This window comes from Quercus suber, unplaced genomic scaffold, assembly GCF_002906115.3.
Source record: "Quercus suber isolate HL8 unplaced genomic scaffold, Cork oak 2.0 scaffold_600, whole genome shotgun sequence".
In the NCBI taxonomy this organism is placed as follows: Eukaryota; Viridiplantae; Streptophyta; class Magnoliopsida; order Fagales; family Fagaceae; genus Quercus; species Quercus suber.
The window spans coordinates 187,689-202,674 of NW_027070044.1; the positions used below are offsets into that span (position 1 = coordinate 187,689).

The following is a 14,986-nucleotide window of genomic DNA, read 5'->3' on the forward strand; positions in this document are numbered from 1 at the left end:
ATAGTTTTATATTTGATTTATATATAACTCAGCTATTTAAATTTATCTATAAAAAAAAAACAGATATTAAAATTGTCATTGTTGAAAGCTTATCAAATCTGGCTATGTCTTTCAACTTTGACTATGTGGCTTATAATAAACAAAGAAATGATATTTTTAAGGAATAATTTAACTACGTATAAAAGTCCAGAGTTCACACCACATTTCTAATTATTTTACAAATTTATAATTTTGTCATGAAAATCATAAAGTTATAAAACTGTTTCAATTTGACTGCTTGAGATTTATGTTTATCTTCACCATTCATTTCTATTATTCTAGATAGTAAAGAAAATAAGAATTAATAAAATTTTATGTTTCACTTAGCTAAGTTAGATTTTTGGGAAATTAATTTTTTTCATTTTATATGAAGTTTTTTTTCTCTCTCTAAATAGTCTTTCCTCTCTACCATTTCTATTCAATGGTTGCCAAATTGATTAGGAACAAGTTCTAGGTAAAACCCATAGTTTAATTAATGATTTTTTTTTTCTTTCTTTACTCTATTACTATTTAGAATAGCGAAAGTAAATAATTGAGATGGACATCGATTTCAAATTAAAATGATTTCATAAATTTAAGATTTTAATTGATAAAAAAGTTAGAATATAATCTCAAATTTAGATTTTTTTTAATATCATTTTCCCTTTTTTTAATGTTGTAGTTTTTTTTGGAAAAATAAATAATGTTGCAGTCCAAAAACAAAGTAAAACTATCAAAAAAAGGTGAAGGAAATAGGGGTTTTTATTTATTTTTATCTTCTTCTTTCTTAGTGACTTGAGCCTAACTTAATGATCATTTAATTGTCTTGGGTCCGGTCCTTTAGCATACTAGATTCATCAAAATGATGACACTTGGTTAAAGGTGAACTCATAACAGTGTCTTGGGTCTAAAAGCTTAGAGTATTGATTCCAAACTTTGCCCTTCGTTGTCAAGGGAACCGTGGACGAAAACCTTTTGTCCGAGTAAAATAGACACTAGAATAACTAGACCATGAACCTTATCACAATTTTTTTTTTTTTTTTGCAAGTGAACCTTATCACAAATTGCTCGATGTCAAAGGGAATTGTGGACGAAAACTCTTTAGTCCGAGTTGATAGACACTAGAACTAGTCTACTAGACAGTCTAGACCCATCAACCATATCACATTCACAGAGATTTAGAATTGCTAATTGAATCGATTTTATAGGATTGAGTGAAATTAATTCTTCTACACTCTTCCCAAGCAAGAACATGTCTCTTTCCACGAAATGGGAATTAAATATCCAAAAGCTGCTCAGCCATACCCTCTCGATAGCGGCTAGTCAAAACAATCGGACCGTCCATTCACCCGTGGTGGGCCCCACCCAATCCACTGGGCTCATCCGCCGTCAACTTCAACCCAACTCCACAGTCCATGCAATTGACCCAAGCCAGAATGTCGCATACTATAATTGTAACACCAGTTGGAACTTGGAACTTGGAACATTGTTTGAGGTCATGTTCCACTTCCACAGCTCCGCTTGCCCAAAAAGAAATTAATAATAGTAATACTCTAATAATTAGAGTATTATTGTTAGGATACCGTTACTTTAGAGTATTCGCCTTTGTTTAGGCCAAAAAAATTATTTATATTAATCTATTTTTTTTCTATTTTATATACTTATTTTTTAAAATATCTTATATTAAATTATTTATTTTATATTAAATTTTATTAAAATATCAATTTTTTTAATTTTTTTAATTATTTCTCTTTCTTCACACACAATAACTATCATCCACTCTCTTCTTTTATTTTTAAGATACGTAAAAAAATAATAAACAATTAAATGCAAAATGAATAGTGTCAGTATAAATTTGCACGATTACTGTAGCAAATTTGTAAATTTACACGATTATACACAAATTGATATAGGTCATTTTTAGACAAAACTATGTAAATTTTACACATTTTTTTCTATTATATATGGATTGACGTGAATACTCTTAAGGCATTTGTTAATGAACAATTTTATGAAATTTTTTATACTTTTTTTATTAGAAATATAAAAAGCTGTAAAAAATATTTTACTTTTTTATTTTCTCATAAAAAAATTTCTAAAAATATTTTCTAAACAAATACTCTCAGATGATGCATTAACTTTCTCATTATTATTATGGGTCCTATTAATGAATTTTATTAGGACAATTATTGATAAATATTTAAAAAAAAAATTTGACATAACTTTTTTGAAAAATATAAAAAATTGTCAAAATAATTAATTACCTTTTTTTATATAAAATAATTCTTAAACCAATAAGTATGGTTAACTTTTCCTTGTTATTATTTTTAGTAATAATTTAGTAATAATAAAGGGTCATGTTCCACCGCCACATCCACGTGTATTAGCTAGGGATGCATCCTGAATCTTGATTGTTGAGGCCACGTATAAAATCAACGTCCCAGGTTTCAGGAATCATCGGGGGTTTTATTTTTTATTTTTTTAGGAATCATCGTTAATTCTAGAAGTGAGATATTGTAGTTTAGGACAATTTAGTAAAAGTGTGGCTTCCACTTGCTAAAACAACCGGTGGATCACATTGAACTTGATTGTTTAATTAGGACAATTTAGTAAAAGTGTGGCTTCCACTTGCTAAAACAACCGGTGGATCACTTGTCAAAATCAAAATCAGACGTGAAAGTTAAAAGTATAATTGATATTTCTCTTTTTGCTTACCATAAAATGATTAATATTGGTTTCTCTTAGACTTTTGAATTTCTGTGGGCTATTGCTAAAACCAGATTTTATCTTGGACATGACAATTGACAAGCACTATTATGGTGCCAGGCATTGAGATTCTCAGTTTTTGGTTCAGCAATTCCCTACTGTCAGAAAATGCATGGTTCGCTATGAAAATCTGCTTTGGCATGTGTTTGACGGTATGGAAAATGCGCCCACTGTCTCACCCAAGATTTTTTCATGCGAGTGATGGTGAAGTTGAACGTTGTGTATTTATCCAAAGAGGAAAGAGACATTTGATGAATCATCCCACTTGATCAAAGCTATATGTTAAAGGCTCTGTTTTAAGGGTTACGGTAAATTTGGCTACCACTCAGATAGATTTTTTATCATTTTAAATTTTGATTATTTTTTAAAAGTTGTAATTAATGAAGTATAAATTGATTCATTGAATAGATGGTTTTTTTTTTTAATTTTTTGGTAAATTATATATTCATCATTATCCCTGTCACCATATTTAATTTGGTCAAACTTTTAATTTTGTCAATTTGGTCCTCTAAGTTTTCAGTGTCGTGTCAATTTAATTTTTATCGTTATATCTTGAATGAAAATGACTGACATAATAAATGGTCAAAATAAAATTCTAGTTAATTGTTAAATCAACGGAAGCTAATTTTTTATTTTGGCTATTAGACATGTTATCAATTTTCATCCAAAAGATAATGACAGAAACTAAATTGACACGATACTAAAAGGATAAAGACCAAATTGACATAATTAAAAAGTTAATAATCAAATTAAAATATGATGTATTTGACAGGAACCAAAACATAGTTTATCTCTTTTTAAAAATTAAAAAAAAAAATTATTACATGCGATTTAATTACATTGAAGAAATTAAATTCAATAAGAACTAGTATAAAGTTTTTATTTACATCCTTGTCATGTAAACTTTTCACAAATAGTATATTATATGTTAAAGTGAAAATTCAATAAAAAAATTCAAAATAGATTCTAATTGGATCTCAATTTTTTATGTCACTGAACTATAATTTGATGTAAATTGTCTTTAAATTTTCAGTACATTCTAATTGGCTGCTGTCCCCCGTATTTTGCCGCTGTTGTGTGGGATGAAGCAGGCAACTAGTTGTATTTTGGCTCTTCTTTGTTAATAGAGAATTTTCACTCGTCAAAAAAAAAAAAAAAAAAAAAAAAAAAACCGTCATACCAAATTTTTGTGTGCATTTATATGTACCGATTTTCGTTGCCACCATTAACATGATCTTTGCCACTAGATCACCATAACGCTGCGATCGACAAGATGACTTGCGGGAATGATCCAACTACCAAATCTCCCTTGGTGGATTGGTCGACAACCCACATACCCATAATCGATAGCTAATTATAAAGGCTTTCAAAGCTAATGTGATCAAGTCGGTTGATGGATTAACACCAAACTCGAACCCACTTGACATATGATCACCCCTTATTTCTCCCAAAAGTCCAAACAACCTAGCATAACCCTCACCCTCGGAGTACAAATTGTATCACACATTCATGACCGTTGTGCTGTATTCTTGATCCTAAAATATTTGACCATTGTTGCCATCGTGTACTTCCTTCTCGCCACCACCTCGAACGATCAGATGGGTGACCTAGATGTCTTGACTAGGTGATTGAGCACCATGCATGGCGACAATGTTCCCAAGGGATATATATATATATAGAGAGAGAGAGAGAGAGAGAGAGAGAGCATATTTAATTTGATAGTTACAATATTGCTCTTTAAAAGAATTAACAATTGCGTTTCTAATGTGAGCGGAGAGAGAGAGCATATTTAATTTGATAGTTACAATATTGCTCTTTAAAAGAATTAACAATTGCGTTTCTAATGTGAGCGGAAGGAAATGTTAAGTTGACAATAATTACAAATTAAAAAGTTGTAAATTATAATCAATTTAATTGGTAAAGTCTCTTGTCATCAAATAAGAGATTTAAAGTTCAAACTATAGCTATACCATAAACTAATTGATGTCTTGACTTGATAACAAAAAAACAATTATTATGGAGTAGACATCATAAATTAAAATTCTATTGTACTTATAAATAAATAAATAAACGATACAAAATTGACAAAATTAGAGTCTAAGTAACAAATAATCTAAATTTTAAAAAATATAAAATAAAATTTAGCCAAATAAATATTATCAGAGATGCGCACTATGGGTGGGTAAAGCCCAACCATACGAAGTGGGTTTAAAGCCCAAGCTGATGACTAGTCTATGTCCGAGGAGGTTAAAATTGTCGAGGGGTATTTCGCGTGAAAGAATGATACATGGGGATGAAGAAAGTCTGTCCAAAGAGAGCATCATTGTTCCGAAGAGACGATCATCCTCGGATGAAGGGGTTTTGGGGTCATGTAAATATTTGGGGAGTTCAAATGAATTTACTAGTGACTTTAGCAATTTGGATAAGTTTTAGACACGCCTAGAGATTAGAGGAACGGAGAAATATCTAGAAGGAAAAGCTGCCACCACCGTATTAAATGCACTGCAGTAACTTTTCTGGCCACATTTATGTGGAGAAGACCTCTAAACAGTACAACTTCAGTTACCGTTATTCACAAAAGCTAAGGGAAATACATGACATGACAGAGACTCAAGTAGGGAGCTGGATGGAGAACAAGTGGACGATAGGGATGGTAGTGGAGAAGGATATATAAAGAAGGGTTCCTAATGAAAAAAAGGGGAGGGAAAAAGAAGAAGAAGGAAAAGTGTAACCGATATTGAATCTGTTATAAGTCTCTTCAGACTTGAACTTACTTGGTCTTTATGTGTACTTTTATGCTGGTTTATACTTGCATGCTATGATCAATCGTTGTTAGCTCCATAGTTAACCTAGCTCTACCACCCACGCTCTACAAATTCATTGTTTTTGGGCTTGGGCCATAAATCTTAACCCTACACGCACGCATGATCATAATAATTGGATGAGCATAAAAGAAATAAATTATCGAAACATTGACAGACATGTATCTCAATATTTTTTGTATTTTATTTTATTCTTTGATGGGATTAAGATGATATTTTTATAGCTAAATGTCATATATATATATATATTTTTTTTTTTTTTTAATTTATACTTATTTAGATTCCTTTTCTTAGTAGTTGTTACCTTCATATGATTTGAAAGTAATTATTAGAAGTTTTTGGAGCATGATGACATGGTATACTGGTATTTCCTCTTCTTACATTCAAAGTAGATCCATACAAATAAAATTTACAATGAAATCCACGTGATTGTGAGAGGAAGAATGCACCAAATCATAAAATCATAGGACAATATAATTGGGAGACGCAATAATTTCCCTATGATTTCGTGTATTCTCACAATATACCATATATGGGAAAAAAAAAAAATACTAAAGTCACAAATTACTTTAAAAATTATTGATATGATGGATGATTATTGATAAATAAAATAGTGATATTAGTAGTAGATCCAGATAAAAACTGATAAAAATTGACCATATTAATAAAGAGATGTTACGTTTACAATAATTTTACAACATTTTTACAACAAATCATAGTTGTTATTGGTTCAAATTTGAAACTAATACTAAGATTACTTTATTGGCCCAACAATAACAATTAATAACAACTTGCTACTTAAAATTTGTTGTAAAAATGTTGTAAATATATTATTTTTTTATTAATAATTTGTAAAATAGTTTATGTATGTTATTACTCAAATAAGATATTGAGAATTTTGGTAAAAATTTATCTTAAAGTCAATGGGACTTTTTTTTTTTTTGGCCCTAAATAAAGGAAGAAAATGACTTTGTGGAAGTGATTATCTGATTGATCAGCCACGTCTTGTTTTCCCAATTTGACAGCAAGAATTTCATTTTACAGAGCACCTTGTGTCTAAATTTACCACACCCAAAACTTTCAACCCAAAAGTAGAGTAGGGAACAAAGTACCCCACATACGCATGAACCAATGCAGCATAACTAGTTTTGTTTTGTTTTTGTTTTTGTTTTGTTTTTTTTCTCATTTTAACATCTAAAAAATGATTGGCCGTGAGTGATGTATAATTACTATATATAAATTTACTATAGTCTGTTATAGTTTTAACTTGTCCAATAATTAATTATGAATGGTGGATGATAACTTTACATAATTCTACCATATTTTATCTATAGCTTAAGCTAAATATTGTATTTGTTAATACAATATATTTTTTTAAAAAATTATTACTATTTTTATAAAAAATATAAGAAGTTATAAATAAATCCCAAAAAGTGATCACGGATTTAGTCATAATCCCAAAAGTAGACCTAAAATCCAGCGGCTCAAAAACGTGTACATGGATAGAGAACACTTCTGTCTGAGTAAGCAATTTTCACCTTATCCCATCAGTCTAACTTTTTACACACACAAAATAATTAGGAAAAAAAAACAGAATGTAATATTTCTAGATATTTAGTGTAGTAAAAGTATTCCCTTATGTCGGGAATAATACACAAAGATAATGCTGTGCTGGTCTTTTTCCTTATTACCAGTTAGGCACATATCTCTCACATATATATATTTCTATTTCTCTGACGTGGTCGGGTTCTGTCAATTTTATCTTTCCCTCTTGTTTTGGCTCTCCTTAATATTCCTATAAAAGCACCCACTCTGCATTCACAATTGCCTCACCTTATATTTCATACACACGAATATATTGTTCTTTTTTTCCCAGCTCTGGAACAATCTCTTTGGATTTGGAATTTGATAACATCCTTGTTTTTTCAGGTATTACTTTTGTCTCTAATCTTTGTTTCTTTTCATTGTACTAGTTCATGACTTTTGATTTCAGATCCACTGACATTTGCTCCTCTGATTCCTATGCTAGTGGTTACTATGACATTTTCAGAAATCTATAATTTGTTTTGCTTGTTTCTCGCTTATGCCTAGATTTTATTTTTGAGGTTGTGATTTTTTGCATTTTTTTAAAAAATATTCTGCAAAATGGTATTTTGTCAACTGGGGTCTCGGTAAATATAGATTTTCCATGACATTAAATCGAAAATTTGAACTTTTTTTGGAAAATTTTTGTGGTTGTGTCTAGCTTTCAATGTCAAATATGGTACAATAGCTCTTTCATTAGTGTTTTAGCTCTTATGAGTATATATATACATGAAGGTTTCTCTGTCTTCTGCACTCTCTCTCTTTCTTTGTGTTTCAATTGTTGAGCTCCTATCTCTCGCTTTATTTGTTTCTATTTACTACCTCCACCTTTACTTGATTCACTAGACTTGTTCTAATAGCTTTTAATTCCTAAAGTTTTCACTTTGTCATTCTTTAAGCAATTGACTTCAGATCTGGTTATTAAACTCTCTCTCTTGTTTGTAAATTTCGAGGTGAGGATATTAGATCTGATCTATTCATGATTTACAATTGGAAAAACAAACACATAGCTACGGGGCCAGTTAACGATCTTCTAATACCGATAGGTTGAGTTTTACTTGTTTGTGAATATTTAGTTCAGCACCTTGGTTTTAACATCTATGCTGAACAATGATTTAGGAAAAAAAAATTAAAAAATTGTATAAATCTTTGATCTTTATATTTCAAGGCTCTTCTGTTGTTATATTGTTATTGTATTCGTAGGTGGGTGGGCGAGTGGTCTTTGAATTTACGTGTTTTGAAGTTTAATAAAGAGGAATATATAATAAGGCCTTTTTTGGATTGTTTATTGGGTCAATTTCATTTGTCTACCACTTCCAATAAAGTAGTGCCCTTTTTTATTATTTATTTATTTATTTATTTTTTGTGCGGTGATGAAACGTGATGTATAGATATGAACGCAGGAAGTTGGAGAAAATGCTTTTTTATTTTAATTTTTAATTTCAACCGTTTGTTTGCAATTATGGTGTTTATGACCAGGCTAATAGGGCCCTTGTAGGCCCCGTTCTTTGAAAACGGTAGTCGTGACTTTTTGAGTTTCATAATTCTCTTAGCTTTTCTGCTTGATTCTTGGTAAATTTTTTAAAGATACTTTGTGTTTATCATCCTGAACGTGAAGTAATTCTTTTTATCCATAAAACTTAGCAAAAAAGAGAAAAACATAGTTATCATGAATACTGAAAAAAGTTTATGCATTTGTTGAGTCCAAGTTAGAATTTCAGCCATAGGTTTATAGCTGTTAATGTCAATTGTTTTTTTCTTCGTGGGGTCTTTAACTCAAAATTCGGCGATACTAATTTGAATTGACTTTTCTTCTTCTTAAATGATCAGGTTGTCCTGTACTTCAATCAAATGGAAGTTACAGGGGGTTAAAACTTGCTGATTTTTATGGCCTTGACTGGTATGAGATTCCCATCATGTTTAAGTCAATGATTTTATGGATAGACATCTGTACTTTTGCATTCCTGTTTTGAAAAGTAGGTAGTGATAAATTTGTTGTATGCTATGTAGACATTTGGGCAATGTGCGGAGGAAGAAACAACTTTGGAGGCTTTAATAATTCATTGCATAGAAGAACAAGAAGAAACTACTCTAAGAGCAAAACTTTTGGCATGGCATTTGAATCAGACTGGACGAAACACAGAAAATCGTCGGCATTTACAGCTCAAGTGATTCGTTCTGCAACATCTTTTATGCCTTGGTCTTGCAGAATTCCTATTGGGGAAGGATACCATGAATTTCTCTAGTTTAAAGTCTGTCATTTAAATATATTGATACATTGTCTGGGTGATATAGTTGATGAGACAAGAATCAGCTATATATTTCAAGGTTTATATAACAGCTCAATTCAGCCAATGGTGGGATTTGTGAGTGGAAAGAAGAGAGTGGCAAAACCGAATATGTGTTTCACCAATCCAGTCCAGCAAAATATACCCACTTGTGGGAAAAGCAATCCTCGTTTGTGTTCTCAGGTTGTTGATGATCTTGACAGCCCTATTCTACCTGGGCTGCCTGATGATGTGGCAAAGCATTGCCTTGCACTTGTTCCTCGTTCCAATTTCCCAGCTATGGGTGGTGTGTGCAAAAGGTGGAGGTCATTTATCCAAAGCAAAGAATTCATATCCGTGCGGAAATTAGCTGGGGTGCTTGAGGAATGGCTCTATGTCTTAACTCTCGATGCTGAAGAGAAGGAAAGCCACTGGGAGGTTCTGGATTGTTTGGGCCAGAAACACTGCCTTCTTCCACAGATGCCTGGTCCACTGAAAGCTGGATTTGGGGTGGTGGTTCTTGATGGAAAGCTTCTTGTCATGGCTGGCTATTCTGTAGTCGATGGGACGGGCTCTGCCTCTGCTGATGTTTACCAATATGATTCTTGCCTCAACAGGTTTATTTTCTGTTATAGGTTTTTTAAATGCTTGGAACTATGTTGCTTTATACTTGATTGATATATCTCAACTGGTTATGGCAATAGATTCAGATCATTTGTCAAATTTAATTGAATTTTTATTAATTAATATTTCAGGCTTGTAAATATTTTGCAGCATTTTGCTGGATGGTAATTTTTTTTTTTCTTTTTCTAAATGGTTTTTTATATAACTCTGGAGTTTTTGAGTTTAAAACAGCCTTAACTTGGTAATTTTGCTCAAAAGAAATAACAGATTTGTACTGTTTGACCAACTTATTAGTTTCACACTTTCACTGCTTACAATAACGGTAATAATAGGGTATTGTTAATGGTTGGCCTAAGGCCATAGGGTAAGAAATACTAAATATTCAATTATGAGATGTAATTCACATGATTAAAAAAAATAGTAGACAATGATTTATTGGTTGTGTATGCACTATATGAGCACAAATTCAAGGCGGTTGTGTGTTACTTTTAATAGTTGTATACAAGTTGACTTTATTTGTTTCATAAAGGATAAAAAAGAAATCATTAATAGGATTAAATACATTTGAACTTATGCCTATAGGGTAGTTGCTAACAAAATCCTTTATAATATCACTACCTTAAAATATTTAGAACTTCCCTTGAGATTACATGTAGTATTACAATCAATGGTGTTCTTCAAAAGCAGAATTCCATATAGAGATTTGTGTTGTGACCACTAAATTGTTTAATGAGATACATTGTGCACTAGAATATGCAATAATTTTCCTGTCCAAAAATGAATTTATGAATTAGTTCTTATGTTTCTTGCCCCATAGCAGAAAATAAAAATGTCATAAGACTGTTAGCATAGATATCCGTAGTTCAAAATCCTGTTCCAAGAGAAATTTGAGCCTAATTTTCGGGGTATTGACTTCAAGTTCGTTCGGGTTGATGTGCTTCAGTTTCAAAATATTACAGAACTAATCTTTTTTTTTTTTCCTATCATTTCCACCCATACTGAAGTGTTACAGAACCAAATCAAAACAACTTCATTTGAGGTAGGAATAGTGAGGGAGATTTGATTTCCACCCTTGTCTGCGCGAATGCCTTGGTTTAGTCAGCATTGTGTTGCAATACCAAGTTGTTGCTTACTTGTGTTTGATTTGGTGGGTTCTCCATTTAGTTTAAGTATTGAATTTGATTTCTACTCTCCCAACCACGAGATATCAAACACCATAAAAGATCTTGGTTTCAACAAGGGACTTGGTCTAACCTTCAAAAACAAAGCCCATTTGGTGGGTTCTCCATTTAGTTTAAGTATTGAATTTGATTTCTACTCTCCCAACCACAAGATATCAAACACCATAAAAGATCTTGGTTTCAACAAGGGACTTGGTCTAACCTTCAAAAACGAAGCCCCCCTCCCCTCTATTTCCCCTTTTCTTTACTTAAATTTTAAAAATCTCTTTGGCTAGTTTTGTGACATTTTTTTTTGGTTACTGCAGCTGGAGTAAATTAGCAAACATGAATGTGGCTCGGTATGAATTTGCTTGTGCAGAGGTTAAAGGTATGGTTTATGCAGTTGGAGGTTATGGGATGGATGGCAACAGTCTATCTAGTGTTGAGGTGTACAACCCAGATACTGACAAATGGACCCTGATAGAAAGTCTTCGCCGCCCAAGGTGGGGTTGCTTTGCCTGTGGGCTTGAGGGAAAGCTGTATGTCATGGGCGGAAGATCAAACTTCACAATTGGGAATTCTAAGTTTGTTGACGTGTACAACACTGAGAGGCACACCTGGTGTGAAATGAAGAATGGCTGCGTCATGGTCACGGCTCATGCTGTGCTGGGAAAGAAGCTCTTTTGTATGGAGTGGAAGAACCAGCGGAAACTGGCAATCTTCAATCCAGATGACAATTCATGGAAGATGGTTCCAGTTCCATTGACAGGGAGCTCAAGTATTGGGTTTCGATTTGGAATACTGGATGGAAAGTTGTTGTTGTTCTCACTCCAGGAGGAACCTGGTTACAGTACTCTGTTGTATGATCCAAATGCAGCCCCGGGCTCTGAGTGGAAGACTTCTGATATAAAGCCATCAGGTTTTTGCCTATGCAGTGTGACAATCAAGGTGTAAAAGCTGTCTTTGGAAGTAGAGGATCTTCTTAACAGTTATGCATTTCTAAACGTGTCGGTCTTTTGCATTGTCTAATTTATGGCACTAGTCATAATTTACCCATTTCTTTTGTTGGGTTGTCAGGTACTATATGACTTACTGGATCTCAGTTTAATTTTGTTATGTATTCTGGTTGTGGATGCTACTTTTAATTTAGAACATTTCCTATGCCTGATGTTAAATACAGTGTTATCTGGTTGGTACATTCTTAGTTGCAGCGTGTTTCATGAACAAAATTGATTTACGTAGACAATGGTTATATAGTCAGTGTCTTTCAGTTGAACAGGCAGATTAAAGGAGGGATGTTGTAATGTTGTTGAGTAGCAATAATGGCTGCCCACTCTCTAGGATTGTCAATAAAAAGGAAGCGATTAAATGAGTGGGTGAAGTAGGTCAACACTCCCAAGCTGGAAGCCATTGTCCCAAAAAGTGGAGGGGAGAGCGCAGTGATGTCCTCAAGGGTAGCCGTAAATTAGATACGTTTAAGGACAGCCATAGCGAGGAGATGCAGCGGAGTTAATTCCTCTGTTCCAATGAGAAGCACCCTTAATTGAACTCAATCTGTAGCTTCTAGCCGCAGCTCTGTTGCTTTCATGTCAAGAAGTTGACCACTACTGGTTGCCCGACTCGACTTCTGCAGCTCTCTGCTGTAGTAGTAGTCGAAACATTATATCCCCTTCAAGTGGAACTCTCCAATAGCCACAACGAAGCATAAAGGATGGTTCTCCTCCCTTTTGTTTGCCCCTCTTGTGTTGAAAATTTACTTCAAATCCTGATGAGATCTCGTTCCACATTACCCCAAGTTAAAGAAGCCAGCTATTCAAGAGACTCAGTACTGCCAAGTTAACTTTTAAAACAAAACTCAGGGGGTTGGCCAAGTTGGTTGGGCTCTTGATCTCAAAGTGCTTGTACTGGGCTTGACTAGGTGTGCTCTCTAGTTCGAGTCATGCTACCTGCACTTTGAAAAGAATTTCCTAGGCCAGTGCTTTACCCCTTCGTGGGCTCACCCGGCACGAACAGTGATTAGTCTCTAGTTGAAAGCCTTGAGGAAACATTGTGGAAAAAAAAAAAAAAAAAAGAAAAAAAAAGAAGACTTTTAAAACAGTATAAAGAAGCCTTGGTCTTCCCATGTGCTTGTTATTGGTTATGGCAATTCTCTGATCCTTCAAATCAATTCTATACAGTATAAATGAAAAACAAGATTAATGAGAAGTTCAAGGAAGCTGTTTGCGAAGTGGTCTTTAGCCAAGTGGTCTTTGTCAAACAACTACTTTGGCTCTTTTGATGTGGGGTTGGGGCCACATTGCTTTGTTTCTGTTATTAGAGCTGAGGCTCCTTCTTTGCCTGTGTAGTTTTGTTCCTTGTTTAAGAAAATTGCTGGTTCATCAAAAGGAAGCTGTTTGCGAGTAGCCATTTGTGTAGTAGCTCTTCTACTGAAATTGCACAAACTGGTTCCCAATTTTTTTGGGGAGGGGTGTCATGACTTATAATGTTGTTCGAGACATTGTATGCATAAAATAAACTTTGTCTGATTTATTCATTAAAGTGGTTATTATACATAACTAAAGTATAATAGGACAGCACTGAGGGTGTGCTAATTGCCAATTTAGATGAACAATTGTGGTTTTATTTTTATTTTTTATGGAAGTTATAGGATTTTGATTTGATTTGTAGTTTTAATTTATTAGAATGTGTAACAGTGTAAGTTATTTTTTATTTTTTTTATTTTCAAGGTTGTCATATTAAAAAAAAAAAAACCACATTTCAAAAAAAAAAATCACTAGTTTTGTGAAAAGACTTGGTTTAGGTCTAGTATATTGGACCGGTCAGATGGTGACATGTGTCCAAAAGTGGACACGTGTTACTATCTAACGGGTCCATTAGCACATCCAAACTTCACCCTTTATTTAAAATTACAAAATAGAAATAATATATACTGAGTTTTATCCCCAAAAAAAAAAAAAAATCTTAATCAGTGAGCTGTTAATTGTTTTCAAGACCATTTTGCCCCTAATAAGTCATCAAGTACCAGGTTCATTCATGCGTATCTTTTGGTAATATGCAAACAACGACCATTATGTCACTTGCTGGTGACCGTGTAACCTTTATCGATTTTTTTTTTTGTTTTTTTGGAGAACGAAATATCATTTTTGTGATTGGTCTCTAACTCATTTATAAACTTCATTTAATCATATCCTCGGTTCACTTTCTTAGAAAGAAAAAACAAAAAAATTATATTTGTTAAAAAAAAAAAATAGCACTATAAACAAATTGATTCAAGTTGAGTTTCAAAATTCAAGCTTGTTCATTAAGTTTTATTTCAAATAAGAATCGAGTTTATAACTCATCACTAAATAAAATTACATATTCAAGTTTAATTTTATTTTTGCCAAACAAAATTAAGATTATTCTCAAACACATTATTATATTTGAAATTGACTTATTTAATTGTAGAATCTAAACTTAAACTTGACTTATTTATTTAACAAACAAATATAAAAAAAATCCCTAAAAAAACCAAATATAAAAAAATATTTTTTTCAAATTAAAAATTAAGCCGTTCATAAATAACTTGATTTCACGATAAACTTGTAATTTAGATGGTTATTATTATTATTATTATTATTATTATATTTTTATTTTCAATAAATGCCCCTCCCCTGTATTAGTTAAAAAAAAAAAAAAAAAAAGTTAAAAAAAATGTTGTTCGAGACATTGTATGCATAAAATAAACTTTGTCTGATTTATTCAT

At 32.4% G+C, this 14,986-nt stretch overlaps 1 protein-coding gene and 1 long non-coding RNA gene across 3 annotated transcripts in view; one reads left to right on the plus strand and one right to left on the minus strand.

Annotated features, from left to right (window-relative positions):
- Nucleotides 1–792: 792 nt before the first annotated feature.
- LOC136063961 (uncharacterized) overlaps nt 793–14,986 on the minus strand; it is a 58,036-nt gene continuing 43,842 nt past the window's right edge. The window contains exon 4 of the long non-coding RNA XR_010625610.1: nt 793–804. This is a non-coding gene — a long non-coding RNA (uncharacterized LOC136063961). The remainder of the gene's footprint in view (nt 805–14,986) is intronic.
- LOC112011630 (F-box/kelch-repeat protein At1g67480) lies at nt 7,299–12,439 on the plus strand. Of its 2 annotated transcripts, none has more exons than XM_024043994.2 (4): nt 7,299–7,535; nt 9,021–9,090; nt 9,201–10,074; nt 11,568–12,439. In XM_024043994.2, exons 3-4 carry the CDS (start codon nt 9,545–9,547, stop codon nt 12,193–12,195), a joined length of 1,158 nt encoding a protein of 385 aa, XP_023899762.2. In that variant the 5' UTR covers nt 7,299–7,535; nt 9,021–9,090; nt 9,201–9,544; the 3' UTR covers nt 12,196–12,439. The 2 variants fall into 2 exon arrangements, with proteins under 2 accessions (XP_023899762.2, XP_065621097.1); XM_065765025.1 differs by lacking the exon at nt 7,299–7,535 and adding an exon at nt 8,144–8,236.

What these genes read in the sequence shown, in the direction of transcription:
- LOC112011630 (XM_024043994.2), top strand. Translation starts at nt 9,545, where the DNA reads ATGGTGGGATTTGTGAGTGGAAAGAAGAGAGTGGCAAAACCGAATATG. An exon ending in TATGATTCTTGCCTCAACAG is followed by an intron (nt 10,075 to 11,567) that starts GTTTATTTTCTG and finishes TGGTTACTGCAG; the next exon opens with CTGGAGTAAATTAGCAAACA.